The following is a 21,406-nucleotide window of genomic DNA, read 5'->3' as shown; positions in this document are numbered from 1 at the left end:
GAAGAGACCAGGTCACGTGATACTGGAATCCATCTTAAATCTGGTACTTTTCCATTTAGAAGGAGGGTTGGGGACCCAGAGAGACAAAAGATTCCCTCTTTGTGCTAAAGCTATAAAAGGGGGTGGAACAGAATAAAGGGGGTCGCAGTCATGGGAACACCCCTGCTTTCCACCTAAGATGTCTGCTGGAACTAACAAGGATTGTACCAGGGGAAAGGATTGGGCCCAGACTAGAAAGAAGTCTAGTCTGTGAAAGAAGCTTATTGAAACATCTCTGAGGGTGAGATTTACCTGTAAACAATTTCTTAATGTATTAGGCTTAGACTTGCGTGTTTTGTTTTATTTTGCTTGGTAACTTACTTTGTTCTGTCTGTTATTACTTGAAACCACTTAAATCCTAATTTTTATACCTAATAAAATCACTTTTGTTTATTAGTAAACCCAGAGTAAGTGATTAATACTTGGGGGAGCAAGCAGCTGTGCATATCTCTCTATCAGTGTTATAGAGCATGGATAATTTATGAGTTTACCCTGTATAAGCTTTATACAGAGTAAAATGGATTTATTTGGGGTTTGGATCCCATTGGGAGCTGGGTGTCTGGGTGCATTGGGAGCTGGGTGTCTGGGTGCTGGAGATAGGTGACCTGCTGAGCAGTTTTTGGTTAAAGTCTGCAGCTTTGGGGGCATGGACCAAACCTGGGTCTGTGTTGCAGGAGGCAAGTGTGTCTGGCTCAACAAGGCAGGGTTCTGGAATCCCAAGCTGGCAGGGAAAACGGGCTCAGAGGTCATTCCAGCAAGTAAGGTGACAGTCCCAAGGGGGTCTCTGTGACTGAACCCATCACAAAGTGAATATGTATTCTATAAAGAAAAATATTCTAATAGCTGTTAGGTGCTTCATACTCTGCTCTGACAAATGTGAGCACCACAGACTCAGATGCTGCTATGGCGCTTGCCTTACCATGCACCAGCATCATTCTGTATCCATCATAGTAGACCATCTTTTGAGCTTTACTGTTTTGTGTTGCTCCTAAAATGCTTGCAAGTAGTCCAGTAAGATAACTTCTGCACCCTGACAACTACAGTACACTCCTCTTTGTACAAGGGCCAGGGGGATATCTGAAACTTTCGGCTAACTGGACGTAGGGATGAACAGAAGTGCTATGGAATTTAGTGCTAGAAGCCAGAAGGAAGAGGAGGAGGAGGAGCGGTCCAGGCCAAACTGCACTTTGCCCCTGCATGCTGAAGTGCTTGAGGAGCTGCATGGGGGGGCCCAGAGGAAGGTGTAAGAGAGAAAAGGGGAAGGAAAGAGGGAGGAGAGCGCAGTGTTTGAATTACAGGGGACTTGGGGTGGCAGGTCACCTTACTATGTTTAGGGGCTACCTGCTCTCTTTTTCAACTGCACCGGTGGGGCTTCTTCCTGAAAGATTACACCATGCCGTTCTTGGCCCCCTTAGGGCTGTATGCCCCAGCACTGAATCGGTGGAGCTGAGGCCAGAGGGCATGGAAAGGGTACTGTAGTTGAAAGTGAGGGGCTACCTCACTGCAGCCTTGCAGCGCCCCTAGCACCAGGGCTCGGCCTCATGATTTTTAAGTCAATTTAATTATTTTTGTTGTCTTGCTTATCATTTGGGAATGGTTAGAATTGGCAATACTGGTGTGTTTTTTTAAACTAAAATATCTATTCTATTACTGATTAATTTTAACTGGAAGGCTTCATGGAAAAATTGAATTTTAAGGCAGGATTGATACAGAAGAAAGAGAAAGGACTTCAAAACACAATGGAAACATGGAAAAAGATATGGTATAGAATCCAAGATAAAAATCCACTTATATGACAATGGATTTGGCTTAATGCTTTTTATATAACTTTGAGGATAATGAATGACATGCTGAACTAAAGAGAGGCTTTTAATCAAGTATTTGAATTTCACTTGTGTTCTTTTTTATTTGATTGCTTTACTGTTTGCTCACAAATTAATCCTAAACTCTGATTTTCAAGTACTCTCTTAACTTAAATGACAAACACAAAAAACCCTACATGTACTGACCACAACCAAAACTGTGACCTTGATCATGCTTCTCACACTTTGACCCTGCTCAGTATGTTTCCCTGTTATTGTGACTTACTGCAGCCCTATGATTCAGGGACTCTGATCTCATTAAAATCCTGAAACCACAGTGCCACGTGTTCAGTACATGCCAAGATGAAATGTTCGCTGTAGCTGAGCTGAAAAAGGAGATAAAGGACTATAGCAATATCAGACGATACGACTCACAGCAAAATGTTATCTGACAAAGAAACAAATGCACATCAAAGCAGCCAGATGGAGTTAATGGGTTTACAAACAGAGGAAATTGTTAAGAAAAAAACACTCCTGAAATACAAAATACTCTGTGGCGTAAGTAGTGACTGTTCTGTTTCTTTCAGACTTTCAGAATTCTGAATGTTATTCTTATTGCATTATAAACTTGATATTTGTTAGAGAGACGTTTCACCATGTTTAATTTAACTATATAAACTTGTCCAGTCTACACCTAATGGGATGGCAATTCTACAGGACAGATGCATGAACTTCTCTGGCAGGACTCTGAATTTTACAGTATTGGTCAGGCAGCCTCAACAATGTCAGACTATTCTGTTATCACTATAAAACTGCACTTTATGCTTTACTGAAGCATAGCAAAAACAAAAGCTTCAGGCTTCAATGAACTGCAACACAGAATAAATAAGCGTGTGCATTCACCTCCTCACTTTTATTGCAACATTATTATGTTTGTTGTATTACCCTAAGAGCCTATTAAAATGTATTTAGCGCTTTATATGTTATGTATTTGTTTAAAATGAGAAAAGTTAGCTTCTTGCTTTCATGGCTAAGGGAGCTGTGATTTTTATTTTATTTTATTTTTGGTCTCTGTGTGTGTTCAGATATTTCATTAGCAAATTAGAAAACACAGACAAGTAACTGGTGAATAATGCCCTTGCAGCAAAGTACAGGAAAAAGTACAAAGAGTAAAGATGCAGATAATATCGCCACCCCAAAATATTAGGGTATTAGGGGGTCAATACCCCCTTCTCCCTAATGAGATTGGGTTGTAAATATAAATTTGGGGCTCTTATTTGTTTTCTCTTCTTTTTTTTTTTTGAGCCTTGTGTTATGCTCAGTGTACTTTTTCAAGCTTTTCTCTGTAACCAAAAAAGTCAAGAAACTCACTTCTAAAGGTGGGTGGGAAGGAATCTATGAAACTGGAAACTTCAGTACTAATGAAAACGTAGCCATGCAGAAAAGTCTGAATGGCATTAGGTAGTGCCACAGAGAGCAATTCAACACCACTTAGTATCAATCTAACAAACAGAACCAGTTTAAATAGGCCAAACCAAACCCTATTTAACCATGTAATCTGTGAGGACTGTATAAACTCAATCCAAAACTGACATTTCCCATTCACTTTATTAAAGGAGATAGTAAAAATATTAAAAACCTAGAAGACAAATAGAACTAAGGTCCCCCAAAGCCTTTTTATTTTATTTTTGAACATAAATATATGTTTTAGACTGTTCTGTGAGCAAAATAAAAAGATTACGAGGGAGAGTAATTGGGAGTGGAGGGTTAGCTGGAAAAGATGAGATACATGAGGGACTTGAAGTAGTAGAGTGAGATTGTATAGTTAGGTATCTAGTGGGGCTGTCAATTAATCACAGTTAACTGAAGCGATTAACTCAAAACAAATTAATTAAATTTTAAAAATTAATCACAATTAATCTCAGTTTAAATCACACTGTTAGACAATAATAGAATACCAATTTACTTTGCAATGCTGGCTATAACAAATGCCTGTTCTCATTGTCAGATGACATTGTAAATAAGAACCGGGCAGCTTTATCTCCCATAAATATAAACAATCTTGTTTGTCTTAGCGATTGGCTGAACGAGAAGTAGGACTGAGTGGACTTGTAGACTCTAAAGTTTTACATTGTTTTATTTTTGAGTGCAGTTATATAAAAAAATAATTCTACATTTTTAAGTTGTACTTTCACGATAAAGAGTACACTACAGTACTTGTCTGAGTTGAATTGAAATTTCTTTTGTTTATCTTTTTCTCAATGCAAATATTTGTAATAAAAATAATAATATAAAAGTGAGCACTGTACACTTCGTTTTCCGTGTTGTAATTGAAATCAATATATTTGCAAATGTAGAAAACATCCATAAATATTTAAAGAAATGACATTCTATTATTGTTTAACAGTGCAATTAAAACTGCAATTAATCGCGAATATTTTTTTATAATCTCACGATTAATCATGATTAATTGTTTGACAACCCTAGTATCTAGTAATTCTGCTCATTCCACAAGATTACAAAGCTCTTCAAATTACTGTCTATCAAAAAAAATCGTGGTTCAGGAGAATTCAACCATACCTATACTTCATTCATCAATGTTTGTGGATAGTTCTGATATATTAATAAGGGCTTTTGTTCAGTTTTATGGCTGCTCCAAAAATATTTCTTTGGCTTCTTATTCCTACCAGTCCACGCTGAGACTTGTGTGTATTGTGTCATTATGAGCTGGAGGGACCACACTATTTGTATATTTTAAGGCTGAATGTTCAGAAATTTAGGGGGTTTATGTAAACATTTTTATGTTGATGAATATGCATTATCTCGTTTGCATATATTGTATTTTTAATTTTTATTCATTTTTCCAAATACAACAAATATTCCAAAAATACCAGATTCATCATAATACACAAAGTAAATAAAGAAGGTTAGGATAAAGGGAGGGGAAGGGAAGCGACACATACATATCTCCAGGGTGAATGTTAATCATAGACCTCTAACAAGTCAGCCCAAATTGCTTGGAATTTTTTGGGCATTCCCTTTCTGTGGAAGGTCAGTCACATCACACACAGCCAATATTTGGTGGGGATTGACTTTTCCATTTTTGCAAGATTAATTTTTTAGTAACCAAAGCTGCTTATTGGAACCATGCTGCCTTGTTACTAGGTAATGGCCACCTATTAGGAATGTATCTAAGAATAAAATGTAAGGGGGAGAGCTGTAATTTAGCATCCAATATCAGATTGGCTCTTTGACCCACTTCATACCAGAAATTCTTGATACAAGGGCACTCCCACAACATACAAATTAATATAGTACCAAGGAGCTACATTTCCAACAGCATCTGAAGAAGTGTTTTTTACCCACGAAAGTTTATGCCCAAATAAATCTGTTAGTCTTTAAGGTGCCACTGGACTCCTCATTATTTCCAACAGCAGTCAGCATTTATGAGGCCCATTACCATTAGCAGGGACATCCCTACCCATACGCAAAGTATGCAGCTGCGTAGGGCACCACCAAATTTCCTGGTGCTCTGTGCAGCTGCGTGCTGCTCCAGCCCCTGCCCCGCTTCTTCCCTATGCCCTCTGTCCCAGCCCCACCTCTTTCCACGCCTGCTCTGCCCCAGCCCCGCCCCACTCCACCCCTTCCCCAAATCCCCCACCCTGCTCTGCCCCTACCCTGCCCCTTCCCGCCCCTGCTCTCATCAGCAGCGGGAAATGCAGTGACCCGGCCCCAGCCATGCTGCCGGTGAGTGCTGGGGGGCAGTTCCCAAGCCAGCCCCACCCTCTGTGGAGGCTTGCCTCCCCCCATGGAGGGAGAGGGCTGCGTTGGGCCCCAGAATAGCTAGGGATGGCCCTGACCATTAGTCTATGTGGTGATCAGCATATTCGAAAAAGTGTCTTTTGGTGAATAAGCCATAGTCTCAGAGCTATAGTTGCTTTTTAACGTTAGGAACAATTGTATTTCAGTGCGTTGGAGGTAGTTGTGTATTCAAATCTCTATTCCAAGCAACTCTCAAGTTATCAATCTTTGGCAGAGTTTTTTGGGCCAGAAAATCATCAAAGTATCTCACTGGCCAAATGACTCCAGGAAGTTTCCTCCAAAATAATAACAGTTCTGGAGGTTCTGGAGCTCCTGATGCATCCAGTCCAAATACATTCATAAGTAAATGCTTTAACTGGAGATATTTCCAGGTGTCATGAACATACAGCTAAGGGTAGCATAAAATCCCTCCTTTGCCTGTAAAGGATTAAGAAGCTCAAATAACCTGGTTGGCACCTGACCAAAGGACCAATAAGGGGAGAAGATACTTTCAAATCTGTTGGGGAGGGTTTTTTGTTTCATCTCTCTTTGTGTTCTCTCTGGGTCAGCGAGGAATCAGGGCAGGGAAAATACATCTCCCAAAGCTATACGTGAACTAAGCATCTAAGATTACAAATTGTAAGTAATAGGAAGGAAATGTGTTAGATTATCTTTTGTTTTAGCTTGTGAATTGTCCCTGTGCTAAGAGGGAGGTTTATTCCTGTGTTTTTGTAACTTTAAAGTTTTGCCTAGAGGGGAATCCTCTGTGTTTTGAATCTTATTACCCTGTAAAATTTCTTTCCATTCTGATTTTACAGTGGTGCTTCTTTTACTTTTTTCTTTATAATAAAGTTCTGTTTTTTAAGAATCTGATTGGGTTTTTAGTGTCCTAAAAACCCAAGGGTCTGGTCTGTGCTCACCTTGGTTACCTATTCGGTTGGTATATTATTCTCAAGCCTCCCCAGGAAAGGGGGTGAAGTGGCTTGGGGGAATATTTTAGGGAAACAGGAACTCCAAGTGGTCCTTTTCCTGAATCTTTATCTAACTCACTTGGTGGTGGCAGCAATACCATCCAAGGGTAAGGAAGAATTTGTGCCTTGGAGAAGTTTTTAACCTAAATTGGTGGAATATAAGCTTGGGGGTCTTTCATGCATGTCCCTACATCTGTACCCCAGAGTTCAGAGTAGGGAAGGAACCCTGACAGCAGGTCAAGCCAAATTATTGCTGAAGATCTATAAATGGTTTAATTTATCATTGTCAATTAGCTGTGACACAGTCATAATTCCTCTGTCCATCTAATCCCTCTACATCAAGGTTTTGCCACACATTTTAGTGATAGGTTTGCTTCATAGGACTGCCTCTGCGTGGAAAAATGGATGCAAGCAGAATTTTCCAGCCATGTTTGGCCAAGCTTGCCTCACAACCGTTATTGTGAGAGCTCTGGAGCCATCAAATCTATAATAATTTAACCCTACCATGCCTGAAAGGGGGAGAAGATATACCAGTTCTCATTCAATATGAACCCAAAGTGGTGTCCCTGTGGTCATATTTAATAGCCGCAAAGATGCCTGGCTCAATAAAGGGAAATAAGATAATTTTCCAAGCTGGGAAGACAAAATCCTCACAGAGAAAGGGGAAGCTGTAATTTGTTCAGAGCCAGTCTAGGTTTCTTACCTGTGCCCTAAAGGAACGTTCTGAAAATACTATTGAATTTCTTAAAGTAAGTTTGAGGAATAGAAATAGGGAGACCTCTCAGGACATACAAAATTCTAGGAAGGACATTCATCTTCATTATATTAAATTTACCCCACAAATGGAGGGTTAATGAACTCCATCTCCTTAATTGTTAGCCACTTGTGCAATAATTGGTTCTATATTTATGTTAGGGATGTCCTGAATATTATTGAGAATCAGTATTCCTAAATATTTCATATAAGAGGACTGTCATTGGAAATCTCAATTTGAGAAAAGGCCTTTGTGGGCATATTTGTTAATGACTAAGATTTTGATTTAGCTCAATTAATTTTCTATCCAGAGAGGAGTCCAAATGTATTAATAGTGGCTCGAAGATTAGGAACCGTAACCTTAGGCTTAGATACCTCTACAAGAGCATCATCTGCATAGAGCATCTGTTTGACCACCTTGATGCCATGAATGTGTTGAATTGCTTTGGTGGCAATAGCTATGGGTTCTAAAGTTAAATTGAACAGAGGAGGAGAAAGGGGGCAGCCCTGCCATTTACCTCTCAATAATGGACATGGGGCAGAAATAGTACCATTGGTAACTACCCTGAAAACTGTGATAGAGCATAAAAGCTTAATCCAAACTATACATTGTTTACCAAAACTAAATTTTGCTAACACATGAAAAAGATAGTCCCAGGCTATGTGCTCAAAGGCCTTTTTGGCAGCGAAAGAAATGACAGCTAAGGGTTCTTTGGAATCTCTCAGCATACTGATAATATCAATCAGGTGATGCAAATTATCTGAACTATGTCTATTATGAAGGAAGCCTACCTGATCTATCTGTATAATGTGTGAGAGGACTTTGTCCAGTTGCATATCAAGAGCTTTAATGAAAATCTTAATGCCACAATTGATTAAAGAAATTGGCCTGTAATTTCTACTTAGTCCAAAGTCTTTCCCAGGTTTAGGAATAACTGAAATTACAGCTTCTCTTAGAGTAGGTGGGAGAATTTGCTCAGTCTTGGCCTCATTGAACATATTCAATCATCTAGGTGTTAAAGTTTCACAGAACTTTTTGTAAAATTCAGTTGGGAACCTGTCAGGAGTCATTCCAACCTTCATTTCTTTTATAGCCACAATTTCTAGAGGAGCATCTAAAAGTTTCTTCTGAGAGTCAGAGATCTATGGCAGAGACAATCCACTATAAAAGTGATCTAGGGCATCGTTACAGAGTCCCTCTTCAGCTAAATATAGTTTTGAATAAAACTGTTGACATTGTTTATTAATATCTAACTGTGTTGTAGATTATTTATTGCTACTATCGTGAATAGCAGCAATCTTATTTCTGTTAGCCTTTTGCTTAAGTCTGTATGCAAACAGCTTGCCAGCTCTTTTGCCAGATTTCCAGTAGTTTTGCTTTAAACAGAATAAAGCAAATTCAACCTTTTGGGACAAAAGTTTGTTGATTTTGTATCTTAGATTGCTGAGGGTTCTGAGCTTCTCTGGGGAGGGGCAGAAGCATAATCTACATCCAAGGCCTTAATTTCCTTCAAATGGGTATCAATTCTATGTTCTCTCCATTTCTTTTTAAAGGTGGCAGCTTTTTATTCTCAAGTCCTTGTCACAAACTAGATGATTTTCCAGAACTGTGCAAAAGTGATGGTCTTTTCCGTTGCTGCAGCGAGGTCCTCCTTCATATAGGTCTCCCCAAAGAGTCAGCAAACCAGTGGGTGCTCCATGGTCTGCAACCCACTGCACTCACATAGATTCATGTCATTAGAGTCGCCCCATTTGATCATATTAGTCTTTGATCTACCGATTTGCTTGCACAGGTGGTTCAGGCATCACCACGTTGACCAGTCTGTGTCGGCCCTCCCGGGAAGGTCCTCCTGGGGTTCCAGATCTATTTCAGTGCATCTGACTGCGCATAGTCTTTCATTCCATAACTTCAGTCATGCCTTGCCAGATGTTGTATCCATAGGCACAACTCTTTCGCAATTTAAGGTGTTTGATTACTCCTGTGTGGCATAAGAGATGATGAAGCCTCTGATGAAGGCTTTAAATTCCCCTTTGGGAAATTATTTTCCATCCACTTCTCTCTTGCCACCCTTCTTTCTTCAATCCCTCCTTTGGGCATTTTTCCTCCAGCGGTGCTAGAGAAGCGCCTACTTCCCTTAACCCAGCAGTGGTCCCCAGCATCTTGAAATAAGGAGAGGTAGAGAAAGAAGGAACTGCTACCATTAGCTCAGGTGAGCTTGCAAAGGCAGGAGCATGGAGCTGGAGAGTGGATGGAGAGACTCAGCAGCTACCCCTTTGAACCTGATTACGTGGAACTTGGCAGCAGTTGAGGCTGGAAAGGAGCCTCCTAGATGAACTCTGCTGTGGGGTGTTAGGGCAGATGTAGGTGGGGAAAGGGCCACAGCTGGGAGGGGGAGGAACAGAAGCCAGAGAGGGCTCATTTGTTTGTGTCATATCAGGCATGAGCATTATCCTTAGTTTCTTCATCTGGCTCCTAGTCTCTATGGTCATTCTCAGCTAAGTTGCTGCAGTCTGTTACTGGGGGAAGGGTGTAAAGTGAGATGCTCTAACCACTATTTCCTATTGAGTCTCCTTATTACTTTGGGAGATGAAGTTTCCAGCTCAGGAGCCTGGGAAGGGGACCTGAAATAGTCTCCTGGAGAAAATGGGAGACTTAACAGGTCTGCATTATGGCCCTTCTTCAGGTGGGTAAGGAGACTGTGTGTCCTGATTGCAGATTAGGCTGAGGGAAGGGATCTGTAGCTTCTCACTTGTGACTGTCAACCAGGATGTATCTTTAGCTGCCCTGAGTCTGCTCCTCTTGCTTACCAAACACCCACAGGCCTCTCTAGGCCCTCTCTAACCCCTAAATCATATGCTGATGCCTACCATTGGGCCTCCCCAGTTTATTTGCCCTTTCAGCCCTTGTTCTTAAATCCACTCCTCCACTCAGCGTGATAGATCCATCTCCTATGATCTGGCCGATGTGGCATGCCCCCTGTCTAACAGATCTTGGTATAAGGATAAGAACTTGCTGACTGAGGATGCACCTATATAAGATGTTGGTGATGATAACTGAGGAAATGGTGGAAATGTTATTGACATCCTGAGCATACCTACCATTATTACACAGACTAACAACTTGGAGACCTTGTTAGAGCCAGAGCAGCTGCTGGGTATTCTGGTAGCAGAAGTTGCCAAGAGTGCTTTCCATCCTATGTACTTGGCAATAAGTTTCTGGTGGCCTTTTCTTACGGTTGCAGAGCAGACCTCACCAGTGTTATCCATGCATTTGATGATCTGGGGAATGGATTACTACAATATGTCCTGTGAAGGACCCTGGACTTCAGAAAAGCAGACTTTGACTCCCTCAGGGAACAGATGGGCAGGATCCCCTGGGAGAATAACATGAAGGGCAAAGGGGTCCAGGAGAGCTGGCTGTATTTTAAAGAATCCTTATTGAGGTTGCAGGAACAAACCATCCCGATGTGTAGAAAGAATAGTAAATATGGCAGGCGACCAGCTTGGCTAAACAGTGAAATCCTTGCTGATCTTAAATGCAAAAAAGAGGCTTATAAGAAGTGGAAGATTGGACAAATGACCAGGGAGGAGTATAACAATATTGCTCAGGCGTGCAGGAGTGAAATCAGGAAGGCCAAATCACACTTGGAGTTGCAGTTAGCAAGAGATGTTAAGAGTAACAAGAAGGGTTTCTTCAGGTATGTTAGCAACAAGAAGAAAATCAAGGAAAGTGTGGGCCCCTTACTGAATGAGGGAGGCAACCTAGTGACAGAGGATGTGGAAAAAGCTAATGTACTCAATGATTTTTTTGCCTCTGTCTTCACGCACAAGGTCAGCTCCCAGATTGCTGCACTGGGCAGTACAGCATGGGGAGAAGGTGACCAACCCTCTGTGGAGAAAGAAGTGGTTCGGGACTATTTAGAAAAACTGGACGTGCACAAGTCCATGGGGCCGGATGCGCTGCATCCGAGGGTGCTAAAAGAGTTGGCGGGTGAGATTGCAGAGCCATTAGCCATTATTTTTGAAAACTCATGGCGATCGGGGGAGGTCCCAGATGACTGGAAAAAGGCTAATGTAGTGCCCATCTTTAAAAAAGGGAAGAAGGAGGATCCGGGGAACTACAGGCCAGTCAGCCTCACCTCAGTCCCTGGAAAAATCATGGAGCAGGTCCTCAAGGAATCAATTATGAAACATTTAGAGGAGAGGAAAGTGATCAGGAACAGTCAGCATGGATTCACGAAGGGGAAGTCATGCCTGACTAACCTAATTGCCTTCTATGATGAGATAACTGGCTCTGTGGATGAGGGGAAAGCAGTGGATGTGTTATTTCTTGACTTTAGCAAAGCTTTTGATACGGTCTCCCACAGTATTCTTGCCACCAAGTTAAAGAAGTATGGGCTGGATGAATGGACTGTAAGGTGGATAGAAAGCTGGCTAGATCGTCGGGCTCAACGGGTAGTGATCAATGGCTCCATGTCTAGTTGGCAGCCGGTTTCAAGTGGAGTGCCCCAAGGGTCGGTCCTGGGGCCGGTTTTGTTTAATATCTTTATTAATGATCTGGAGGATGGTGTGGACTGCACTCTCAGCAAGTTTGCAGATGACACTAAACTAGGAGGCGTGGTAGATACACTAGAGGGTAGGGATCGGATACAGAGGGACCTAGACAAATTAGAGGATTGGGCAGAAAAAAACCTGATGAGGTTCAACAAGGACAAGTGCAGAGTCCTGCACTTAGGACAGAAGAATCCCATGCACTGCTACAGACTAGGGACCGAATGGCTAGGTAGCAGTTCTGCTGAAAAGGACCTAGGGGTCACAGTGGACGAGAAGCTGGATATGAGTCAACAGTGTGCTCTTGTTGCCAAGAAGGCTAATGGCATTTTGGGCTGTATAAGTAGGGGCATTGCCAGCAGATCGAGGAACGTGATCGTTCCCCTTTATTCGACATTGGTGAGGCCTCATCTGGAATACTGTGTCCAGTTTTGGGCCCCACACTACAAGAAGGATGTGGAAAAATTGGAAAGAGTCCAGCGGAGGGCAACAAAAATGATTAGGGGTCTGGAGCACATGACTTATGAGGAGAGGCTGAGAGAACTGGGATTGTTTAGTCTCCAGAAGAGAAGAATGAGGGGGGATTTGATAGCAGCCTTCAACTACCTGAAGGGGGGTTCCAAAGAGGATGGAGCTCGGCTGTTCTCAGTGGTGGCAGATGACAGAACAAGGAGCAATGGTCTCAAGTTGCAGTGGGGGAGGTCCAGGTTGGATATCAGGAAAAACTATTTCACTAGGAGGGTGGTGAAACACTGGAATGCGTTACCTAGGGAGGTGGTGGAGTCTCCTTCCTTGGAGGTTTTTAAGGCCCGGCTTGACAAAGCCCTGGCTGGGATGATTTAGTTGGGAATTGGTCCTGCTTTGAGCAGGGGGTTGGACTAGATGACCTCTTGAGGTCCCTTCCAACTCTGATATTCTATGATTCTATGATTCTATGATCAGGAAATTGCTTCTGGGAGAGAAAGTAGTTGCCTGCTTATTAATTGGGATTTCCCATATGGGGCATGTAGAGAACATCTGTGTTTCATTATAAGTACTCGTTATCAAATGATTGCCAGTTGAAACTTACATGTTTGTACAGCGCTTAGCACAATGGGGTCTTGGTCTATGACTGGGGCTCTTAGGCACTATGATAATACAAATAACAATAATTAATAATCATCTAGAATTCTTTAAGAGGTTTTGTCCCTACTCCTGTCTACTTTTCGGACTGTATCTTTTTTTTTTCTATAGTTGCAATTAGTTTGAGCTGTTAGTCCCCTTGGTTTTATTAGGGGATTGGTGGCAGGGCATTCTAAGTGAGGTCTCCTAGACTCTGGAATTTATTGCCATCCTTGGTTCCCCTGAGCCTTATGTTGAGGACCCACTGGGAAAGCTTTGAGGCGTATCTTTCCCCCCCCCCCCAGCTGTTTCAAGGAAGGGTGGGGAGAACTTGGGTTCTAGAGATGATGGCTGAGAGAATAGTATTTTGGTATTGAGGAAAATAGTGATTTTTTTAAATTTGATCATGGTTTAAAATCTTTTACCTATGCTAAGAGACATGATTAAAGTACAACTTTTTCAAATTACGCAAGGTGAACTGCATGCTACATTATCAATATATGTGTACTTCTTAAGATCAAAGTGTAATCACTTCAAGGCAAATGTGCTTAACATAAGTATTTTATCAAGTGCTGCCTCCCTCCTTAGTTATGAGGAAGCTTTTTTGTTTTAAGTGGAAAGCAAATTCATAGATTCACCAGTCCCTCCCACCTCTGCAAGCAAATACATCCCTGCTTACCACGTGGGATTACTCACTAGTAAAGGGGAGACATTTTTGTGGTAGCTTCTTGCTAAAATATAAGCAGCACATCACAAATTTTACTTTTATGCCTACAACTACAGACTCTCTCTCACACCTCTCAGCTCAGGATCGCCCCAATTTTTTCATTTGTTAGCATTCATAGATACTACTGATGGACAGCATATGTGATAAAGTTCAAAGATTCCAAGGCCAGAAGGGACCATTGTGATCATCTAGTCTGTATAACCCAGGCCATAGAACCCAAAATAATTCCTAGAGCATATCTTTTAGAAGAACATCCAGTCGTGCTTTAAAATGTGTCAGTGATGGAGAATCCACCATCACCCTTGATAATTTGCATCAATGGTTAATTGCTGTCATTGTTAAAAATGTACTCTTAATTTCCTGTATGAATTTCTCTAGTTTTAACTTCCAGCCATTGGATCCTGTTATATCTTTCTCTACTAGATTGAAGCCCATTATTAAATATTTGTTTCCCATGTAGGTATTTATAGACTGTAATCAAATCACCCTTCAACCTTCTTTTTGTTAAGCTAAATCATAGAATCATAGGACTGGAAGGGACCTCAAGAGGTCATCTAGTCTGGTCCCTTGCACTAATGACAGGACCAATTATTATCTAGGCCATTCCTAACAGGTGTTTGTGTAACCTGCTCTTAAAAATCTCCAATGATGGAGATTCCACAACCTCCTTGGGCAATTTATTCCAGTGCTTAACCACACTGACAGTTAGGAAGTTTTTCCTAATGTCCAACCTCAACCTCCCTTGCTGCAATTTAAGCCCATTGCTTCTTGTCCTATCCTCAGAGGTTAAGAAGAACAATTCTTCTCCCTCCTCCTACTAACAACCTTTTACGTACTTGAAAACTGTTATGTCCCCTCTCAGTCTTCTCTTTCCCAGACTAAATAAACCCAATTTTTTCAATCTTCCCTTATAGGTCATGTTTTCTAGACCTTTAATCATTTTTGTTGCTCTTCTCTGGACTTTCTCCAGTTTGTCCACATCTTTCCTGAAACGTGGCATCCAGAACTGGACACAATACTCCAGTTGAGGCCCTAATCAGTGCAAAGTAAAGCAGAAGAATTACTTCTCATGTCTTGCTTACAACACTCCTACTAATACATCCCAGAATGATGTTCACTTTTTTTGCAACAGTGTTACACAGTTGACTCATATTTAGCTTGTGGTCCACTATGACCCCCAGATCCCTTTCCGCGGTACTCCTTCCTAGGCAGTCATTTCCCATTTAGTATGTGTGCAACTGAGTGTTCCTTCCTAAATGGAGTACTTCACATTTGTCCTTATTGAATTTTATCTATTTATTTCAGATCATTTATCCAGTTTGTCCAGATCATTTTGAATTTTAATCCTATCCTCCAAAGTACTTGCAACCCCCTCCCAGCTTGGTATTGTCCTCAAACTTTATGAGTGTACTCTGTATGCCATTATCTAAATAATTGATGAAGATATTGAACAGAACTGGACCCAGAATGGATCCCTGTGCCACCCAACTCGTTGCCCTCCCAGCATGACTGTGAACCATTGATAACTACTCTCTGGGAATGGTTTTCCAACCAGTTTTGCATCCATGTTATAGTAGCTCCATCTAGGTTGCATTTCCCTAGTTTGTTTATGAGAAGGTCATGCAAGACAGCATCAAAAGCTTTACTAAAGTCTGGATATACCACATCTACCACTTCCCCCCTATCCACAAGGCTTATTACCCTGTCAAAGAAAGCTAACAGGTTGGTTTGACATGATTTGTTCTTGACAAATCCATGCTGTCTGTTACTTATTACATTATTATCTTCTAGATCTTTGCAAATTGATTGCTTAATTGGCTCCATTATCTTTCCAGATACAGAAGTTAAGCTGACAGGTCTGTAATTCCCCAGGTTGTCCTTATTTCCCTTTTTATAGATGGGCAAATATGGTGCCATTTTCCAGTCTTCTGGAATCTCTCCCATCTTCCATGACTTTTCAAATAGATTGAGCTCTTTGAATCTATCACTATAAGGCACGTTTTCTAATCCTTTAATCATTCATGTGGCTCTTCTCTGAACCCTCTCCAGTTTATCAACATTGTATAAGTACTGGGGTGTGGGCGGTCATGCCTAATGGTTAGAGTTGGAAGCTAGGAATCAGTGCTGGGGGCAGAGCTGGATACAGAGTCATGTGTCAAGACAAAGGTCAGAGCTGGAGTCTGAGTCAGGGGTAGGGTGTAGGAGCAAGGTCCTGGAGTGAGGTGGGAAAGCAGGAACTGGGAGCAGACAGGGATCTGAGAAAAGCGGGGTTGGCATAGCTGGGATGCAGGAACCGGCTGGAAGGCAGGGCTCAGAAATCAGGTGAGTAGGCAGGGTCCACAATAGCAGCCAGCCAAAAATTCACATAGCTACTCAGACACCTTCCTGTGCTTCCTTTTGGCTTAAGTAGTGTGTTTGAGGCAATCAGTGGGGCTGGACGTTTCCCCCAGTCAGGAGTTTTGTGAGTGACGCTCTCGGTGAGCTAAAGCTCCATCAGCCCCTCTCTCCACAGGTTCCAGGTGGTAGCCATGGTTTGAGCACTGCGTGGGGAGCTGTGGGACTGGCTCTGAGACACCCCCAATCCCTCACACATCCTTCTTGAATTGTGGGCACCAGAACTGGACACAATATTCCAATACAGGGCACACATGCCAAATACAGAAGTATAGTAACCTCTCTACGCCTACTTGAGAGTTTCCTGTTTATGGAACCCAAGATTGCATTAGCTCCTTTGGCCACAGCATTGCACTGTGAGGACATGTTCAGCTGATTATCCATCACAACCCCCTAATCTTTTCAGAGTCACTACTTCCCAGCATAAAGTCCCCCATTCTGTAAGTACATTCTTTGTTCCTACTTACTTAAGACAATACCTTACATAGGATACAGGTCTGTAGGTTCCTTGTGTTACTGCTGAGTAAAATAAAAGGCTAAGCTAGCTCTATGGGCTATAACACTTACATTTTGCCATATTAAAATGCATATTGTTTGCTTGTGCCCAGTTTACCAAGCGATCCAGATCACTCTGAATCAGTGACACGTCCTCTTCATTATTTACCACTCCCCCAATTTTTGTGTCACCTGCAAATGAAATACCTCACAGTATATGACTTTTTTGTGACAGATTCTTTTAGTCTCTTTGGTGGTTATATCACTTGGACTAGGCTTGGGACTAGGACTAAAACATGAAGACCAAGTACAAGGTATGTTTACAATATTTTCAGTACAATATTAATTTACGCTTCCATCCAGCAAAGCATTTAAACAGAGGATTTCACTAAAAATAAACTGTGGATATTCAACACTTGTGACAATTAGGTCCTAGGTTTCTCAGGGTGGGCAACATAAAAAGGAGGCCCCCCCAAAAATTGGTGGACAGCTTTAAAAAATGTGGCCTTAATGGCTGTGCCTCAGTTCCCCATCTGTAAAATGGGGGTGATAATACCTGCCTCACAAGGATGGGGAGGCTTAATTAAATAATGTTTGTAAAATAAGTTGCGATAGAAGGTACTCCACAGTTGCAAATTATTACTGCAAAATGACAAAATTCATACATAATAGCACTTGATGATTTTCGTGCCCCACTTATTAAGTATATTCAGCATCTTTGAAGTGCTTAATATTAGAACTGGTTGGGCATTTTTTGACAAAATGAAAATTCTGCAAAATCGTGGGGAATTTTTTATTTTTTTTTGTCAGGAAAATCAAAACAAAATATTTGGTTTCAGGTTGGGCGATTTCAAATAGAAACAATTCAATCTGTTGAACCAAACTGAAACACTTCATTTTTCGTCAGTTTGACATTAATCTGTATTCACCTGAACTGCAGCAGTGCATCACAGGAGATGTAGTTTGGATGCCTCATGCCCCCACTATTCTCCAGTTGCCAGGCTCCCTGGATAGACTAGAGGTCCCACAATGGACCACACTCTCCCCTCTAGCTGATGATGCTGTGCAGTATGTGAGTCACATAATCATGCTGCATTATGAGAGATAGTCTGGGTTAAGAGCTGAGGGTGATGGGCCAAGTAAGTATACAGCAGCTCCCAACTGACATTTGTCTGAACTTTCCATTCCATGAGAAAATTTGCTATTTAGACTTTTCATCCTGATTCTATACAAAAACATATTGAAATGTCCGAATTTCCCATGTGATGGAAATTCTGATTTTTTATCAGCTCTAATTAATAATGAGAACTAGTCTAGTTAGAATGCAATGGAGAGTTGTCCGGAGGACAACAATTCCATTTCATGGCAGTTCTTGAAGTTTCAAAATTTGTTTTCATTCTGCACTGGAACAAAATCAAAACTTTTTGAATGCTTTTGCGAAATGGAAATGCATTGAAACATCTGTTTTCAGATCAAAAGCCTGAGCTTTTCAATTCAGTCTTTCTCTTGTCAGAAGTGACTGGAGAATTCTTGACCCAAAAAAGGCCCTTTCAGACAAAAACTTTGCTGAAACCATTATGCCTCCATAAAACATTTTGGCTTTGACAAAACAACTTACTTTGATGAAATTTTATTTTGTCAAAAATGTCCCAACCAGCTCAGTGCAATGTCAACATTTGGATAGCTTCATTTAAAACAATTCTATCTGTGCAGCCACAGAATGATGATATGTTTTTTTCCTCATTCTTACGGCACCTATGTTAATGTGTTAAATTTGTTTCCCTACTCTCCCCCACTCATTATTTTTCTTGCTTGTTTCCTTCTTCTAGCGTCTTGTGATATTCTTTGTAACTATGATGATGAACTGTAGTTACTCTTCAGTGACTCTTAACCAAATAATATGATGTATTGTCAACTTGCTATGTAACATTTATTGACACGTAGAGCCTGATTCTCCATTGCTTTCCCCCCTGTGGAATCAATTACGCCTGTACAAAATTAATGCAAAGTGGTGTAAAATGTTAGCAGATCAGAATACAATATTTTATAACCACTTTGCCCTGGTGTATTTGACTGCAAGCTGCAGGGCAATTATGAATCAAGCCCTTTTACTCTTAGTACTTTCATTATGACTGGCCTAGCTTATGAAATAGTAACACAACAGCGAGCAGTTGCAATACAAAATCAGAGATATTAAATCTTGTGATAATGGCTTTGATCCTATTGGATAAACTTAAGTATTCAAAGTAAATTTCATGATAGCTCCCATAATAATTCTGCAATATCTCAAGTTTTTGAAAAATATAATTAGACCTCTGCACCTGAATATTCTATTTTTCTATTATGTATTTTCTAAACAAATAATAAAAAGGAATTTAATATTGTGAGGAGTATGAAAGCTTGCATTTCAAATAGAAAAACAGAATTACACTGCTCCTGAGTTAGGCTATATCTACACTGCACAGTTAACCTGGGTGACTGGCATTCAGGTTAGTCCAGTCTGGGTGTGAGCACCACCACAGCAAAGCCATATTTGCATTAGTATGTCCTAACTGTTTCTGCACTTGTCCATGTGTGTCTGGGGGCACATGCCATGGTTCTTTGTAATGAGAAACTCTAGGAGTCTTTCTCAGTCACTTGTGGGAAAGCTTGTTTGTCCTTCAGGGAGAATTGTGGGAAGGGCAATGGAGGACTGTTAACATTTTACAGTGGGGCGGGTGCCAGCCCAAATTAGAGTAGAACCCAACCTGGGCTCTAACCCATACCCCTCAGCTGGGTAAACAAGCTAGGCTTAAAGCACCTCCAAACATGGGTCAGAGATTTTTCTATGTGGATGGTAGGGGGTTTGGGCTAAAACCAGAAAAACCCAGATTAACTGTGTAGTGTAGACATACCCTGAGACTCAGCATACCCTGAGACAGCTGTTTTGACACAAAGTTTTTTGTGAACATATATGACTGTATCTCTTTATATAACTTTAAAATTAATAGTTTACAGTAAGGACTGTTTACCTAGTCTGAATTTCTTATCTTTTCCCCGTGTCATTATTCATCATAATATTCATATTATTTTTATTTTTATAATTATCCTAATTTTACACACACACACACACACACACACACACACACACAGAGTTTTGTGTGGACGTCACCCAACTTTGATGGAAATAAGCTCATATTATTAATTTTACTAAATGTGTTGACAAGTGTTTCAGGAAATAGTTTTTGACAATCATTCAGAACATTCTGACTCTAGGCTCCTGGCCATATCCTATTTAATTGTTGTATTCTTAAGGATTGGAATAACTTTAGTGCTAAAACCATCTTTTGTTCTCTTTACAGTCAGCTGCAGAAACAGATGTAATGAGCCATTTAATAAAAAGGGGCAGGGCTGCCAGTGTGATGGTGGCTGTAAAGAGCTTCAAAACTGCTGCTGGGATTATGAGGGTACCTGCCTGGAACCAAGTACGTTCCCATAAATGTGAGATTTGTTAGCCTAGTCTTTTTATTAATTTTTCTGGAGGGAGGGTGAGGGGAAATGAGAAATGTGCTATGTTTGCTTATTCTGCCACAAGTACAGATGCAAAAAAGTCTCCCGGCCATCTTTTGTTTTTTAGAGACTTGTTATGGCACGTGGTGAATTCTGGGGCTGTCGTATGTATGTTGAATGCATGTTGCTACCTCCCTCTCAGAAGTGAGTGGATTAATGAATGCCCCCAGTACCCTGTGTTCTGAATAGTATGCAGCACACAATGGTATGTTGGAGGGATGAATTGGATCCGTGGGCTACAAAGTTCTCTAGCAGACTTGTCTGCTACTATATCACATCTAATGTCTTTTCCCTGCATGTTCCTTTCTCTGTCGATTCACTCTAACTGTTCCCGTGACAGCTTCTTGGAATCCATCTCTCCTGTTCTGCTCTCTCTCTCTCTCTCTCTCTCACTCCTGTTTTGTAACATGTAGAAGTTCCTTCATTCTTCGGTCTGTTTGCCATCTGCTGGGAGTCACGCAACATTTGTTCCTTGCTGTTCTTTCTCTTCCCTCAGAGACTATTGATTCAAATCTGCTCCCAATAGTGTCAATGGGCTTGTCGGTCCTGCTGATTTCACCACAGATATATACATTCAGTGCTCTGAACTAAATTGTGTTTTTTTCTTCATACGAAAACACAACTGTGACATACCAAGGGTACAATCTGGGATAATGAATAGCTATGTCACCCCTGCCCTGTAACCTGGGGTGCCCTTTACAATATCTTGCTGGTGCAGCCTCCAACCTGGTCTGCTCACAGACAGCCTCCAGCATGAAAGTCACTTCCAGCTATGTCTCTGTGTGTGCTGCAGCCAGCCAGCCACATCTTGGCTCTTACCAGCCTTGGTTATATTGCAGGGTGATCCCAACACACCTCCAGCCCTAGATCTTCCCTCCGAAATGCATGTTGTATACTGCCCAGCCCAGTCCTGGACAGTACAAATATGCTAAGTCCATTATTCCTTGAAGGGAACATATATGCACACAACTTGTTGTCCCAAATAGAATTGCCCAGCCACTTCAGCTTGAATACACTGGGTTAGATAAAACAGTAAAACAAGTTTATTAACTACAAAGAGAGAGATTTTAAATGAGTACAAGTAATGAGGCATAAAAGTCAGAAATGGCTACAAGAAAAATAAAGATAAAACCCTTCTGGTGCCTAACTTAACAAGCTACATTACATTCAATCACAGTTTCGCACCATATACTTTTAGCAGTCTTACTCACCAAACTCTTTAG

General features: G+C 41.2%; 1 protein-coding gene across 2 annotated transcripts in view; it reads left to right on the top strand.

The window, feature by feature from the left end:
- The first annotated feature begins 2,141 nt into the window (after positions 1-2,141).
- The window catches only part of ENPP3 (ectonucleotide pyrophosphatase/phosphodiesterase 3), a 76,850-nt gene continuing 57,585 nt past the window's right edge, over positions 2,142-21,406 (top strand). The window contains exons 1-3 of one of the 2 annotated variants that reach the window (XM_054023842.1): positions 2,142-2,399; positions 16,870-16,948; positions 19,976-20,098. In XM_054023842.1, coding sequence (XP_053879817.1) covers positions 2,283-2,399; positions 16,870-16,948; positions 19,976-20,098 — 319 coding nt within the window. In that variant the 5' untranslated portion in view covers positions 2,142-2,282. Of the gene's footprint in view, positions 2,400-16,869; positions 16,949-19,975; positions 20,115-21,406 lie in introns of both variants that reach the window. The other variant, XM_054023843.1, reaches the window with a different exon arrangement.

The sequence above is a fragment of the Malaclemys terrapin genome, chromosome 3 (genome assembly GCF_027887155.1).
Source record: "Malaclemys terrapin pileata isolate rMalTer1 chromosome 3, rMalTer1.hap1, whole genome shotgun sequence".
NCBI classification, from domain to species: domain Eukaryota; kingdom Metazoa; phylum Chordata; order Testudines; family Emydidae; genus Malaclemys; species Malaclemys terrapin.
This window is presented reverse-complemented; position numbering and strand designations above follow the sequence as displayed.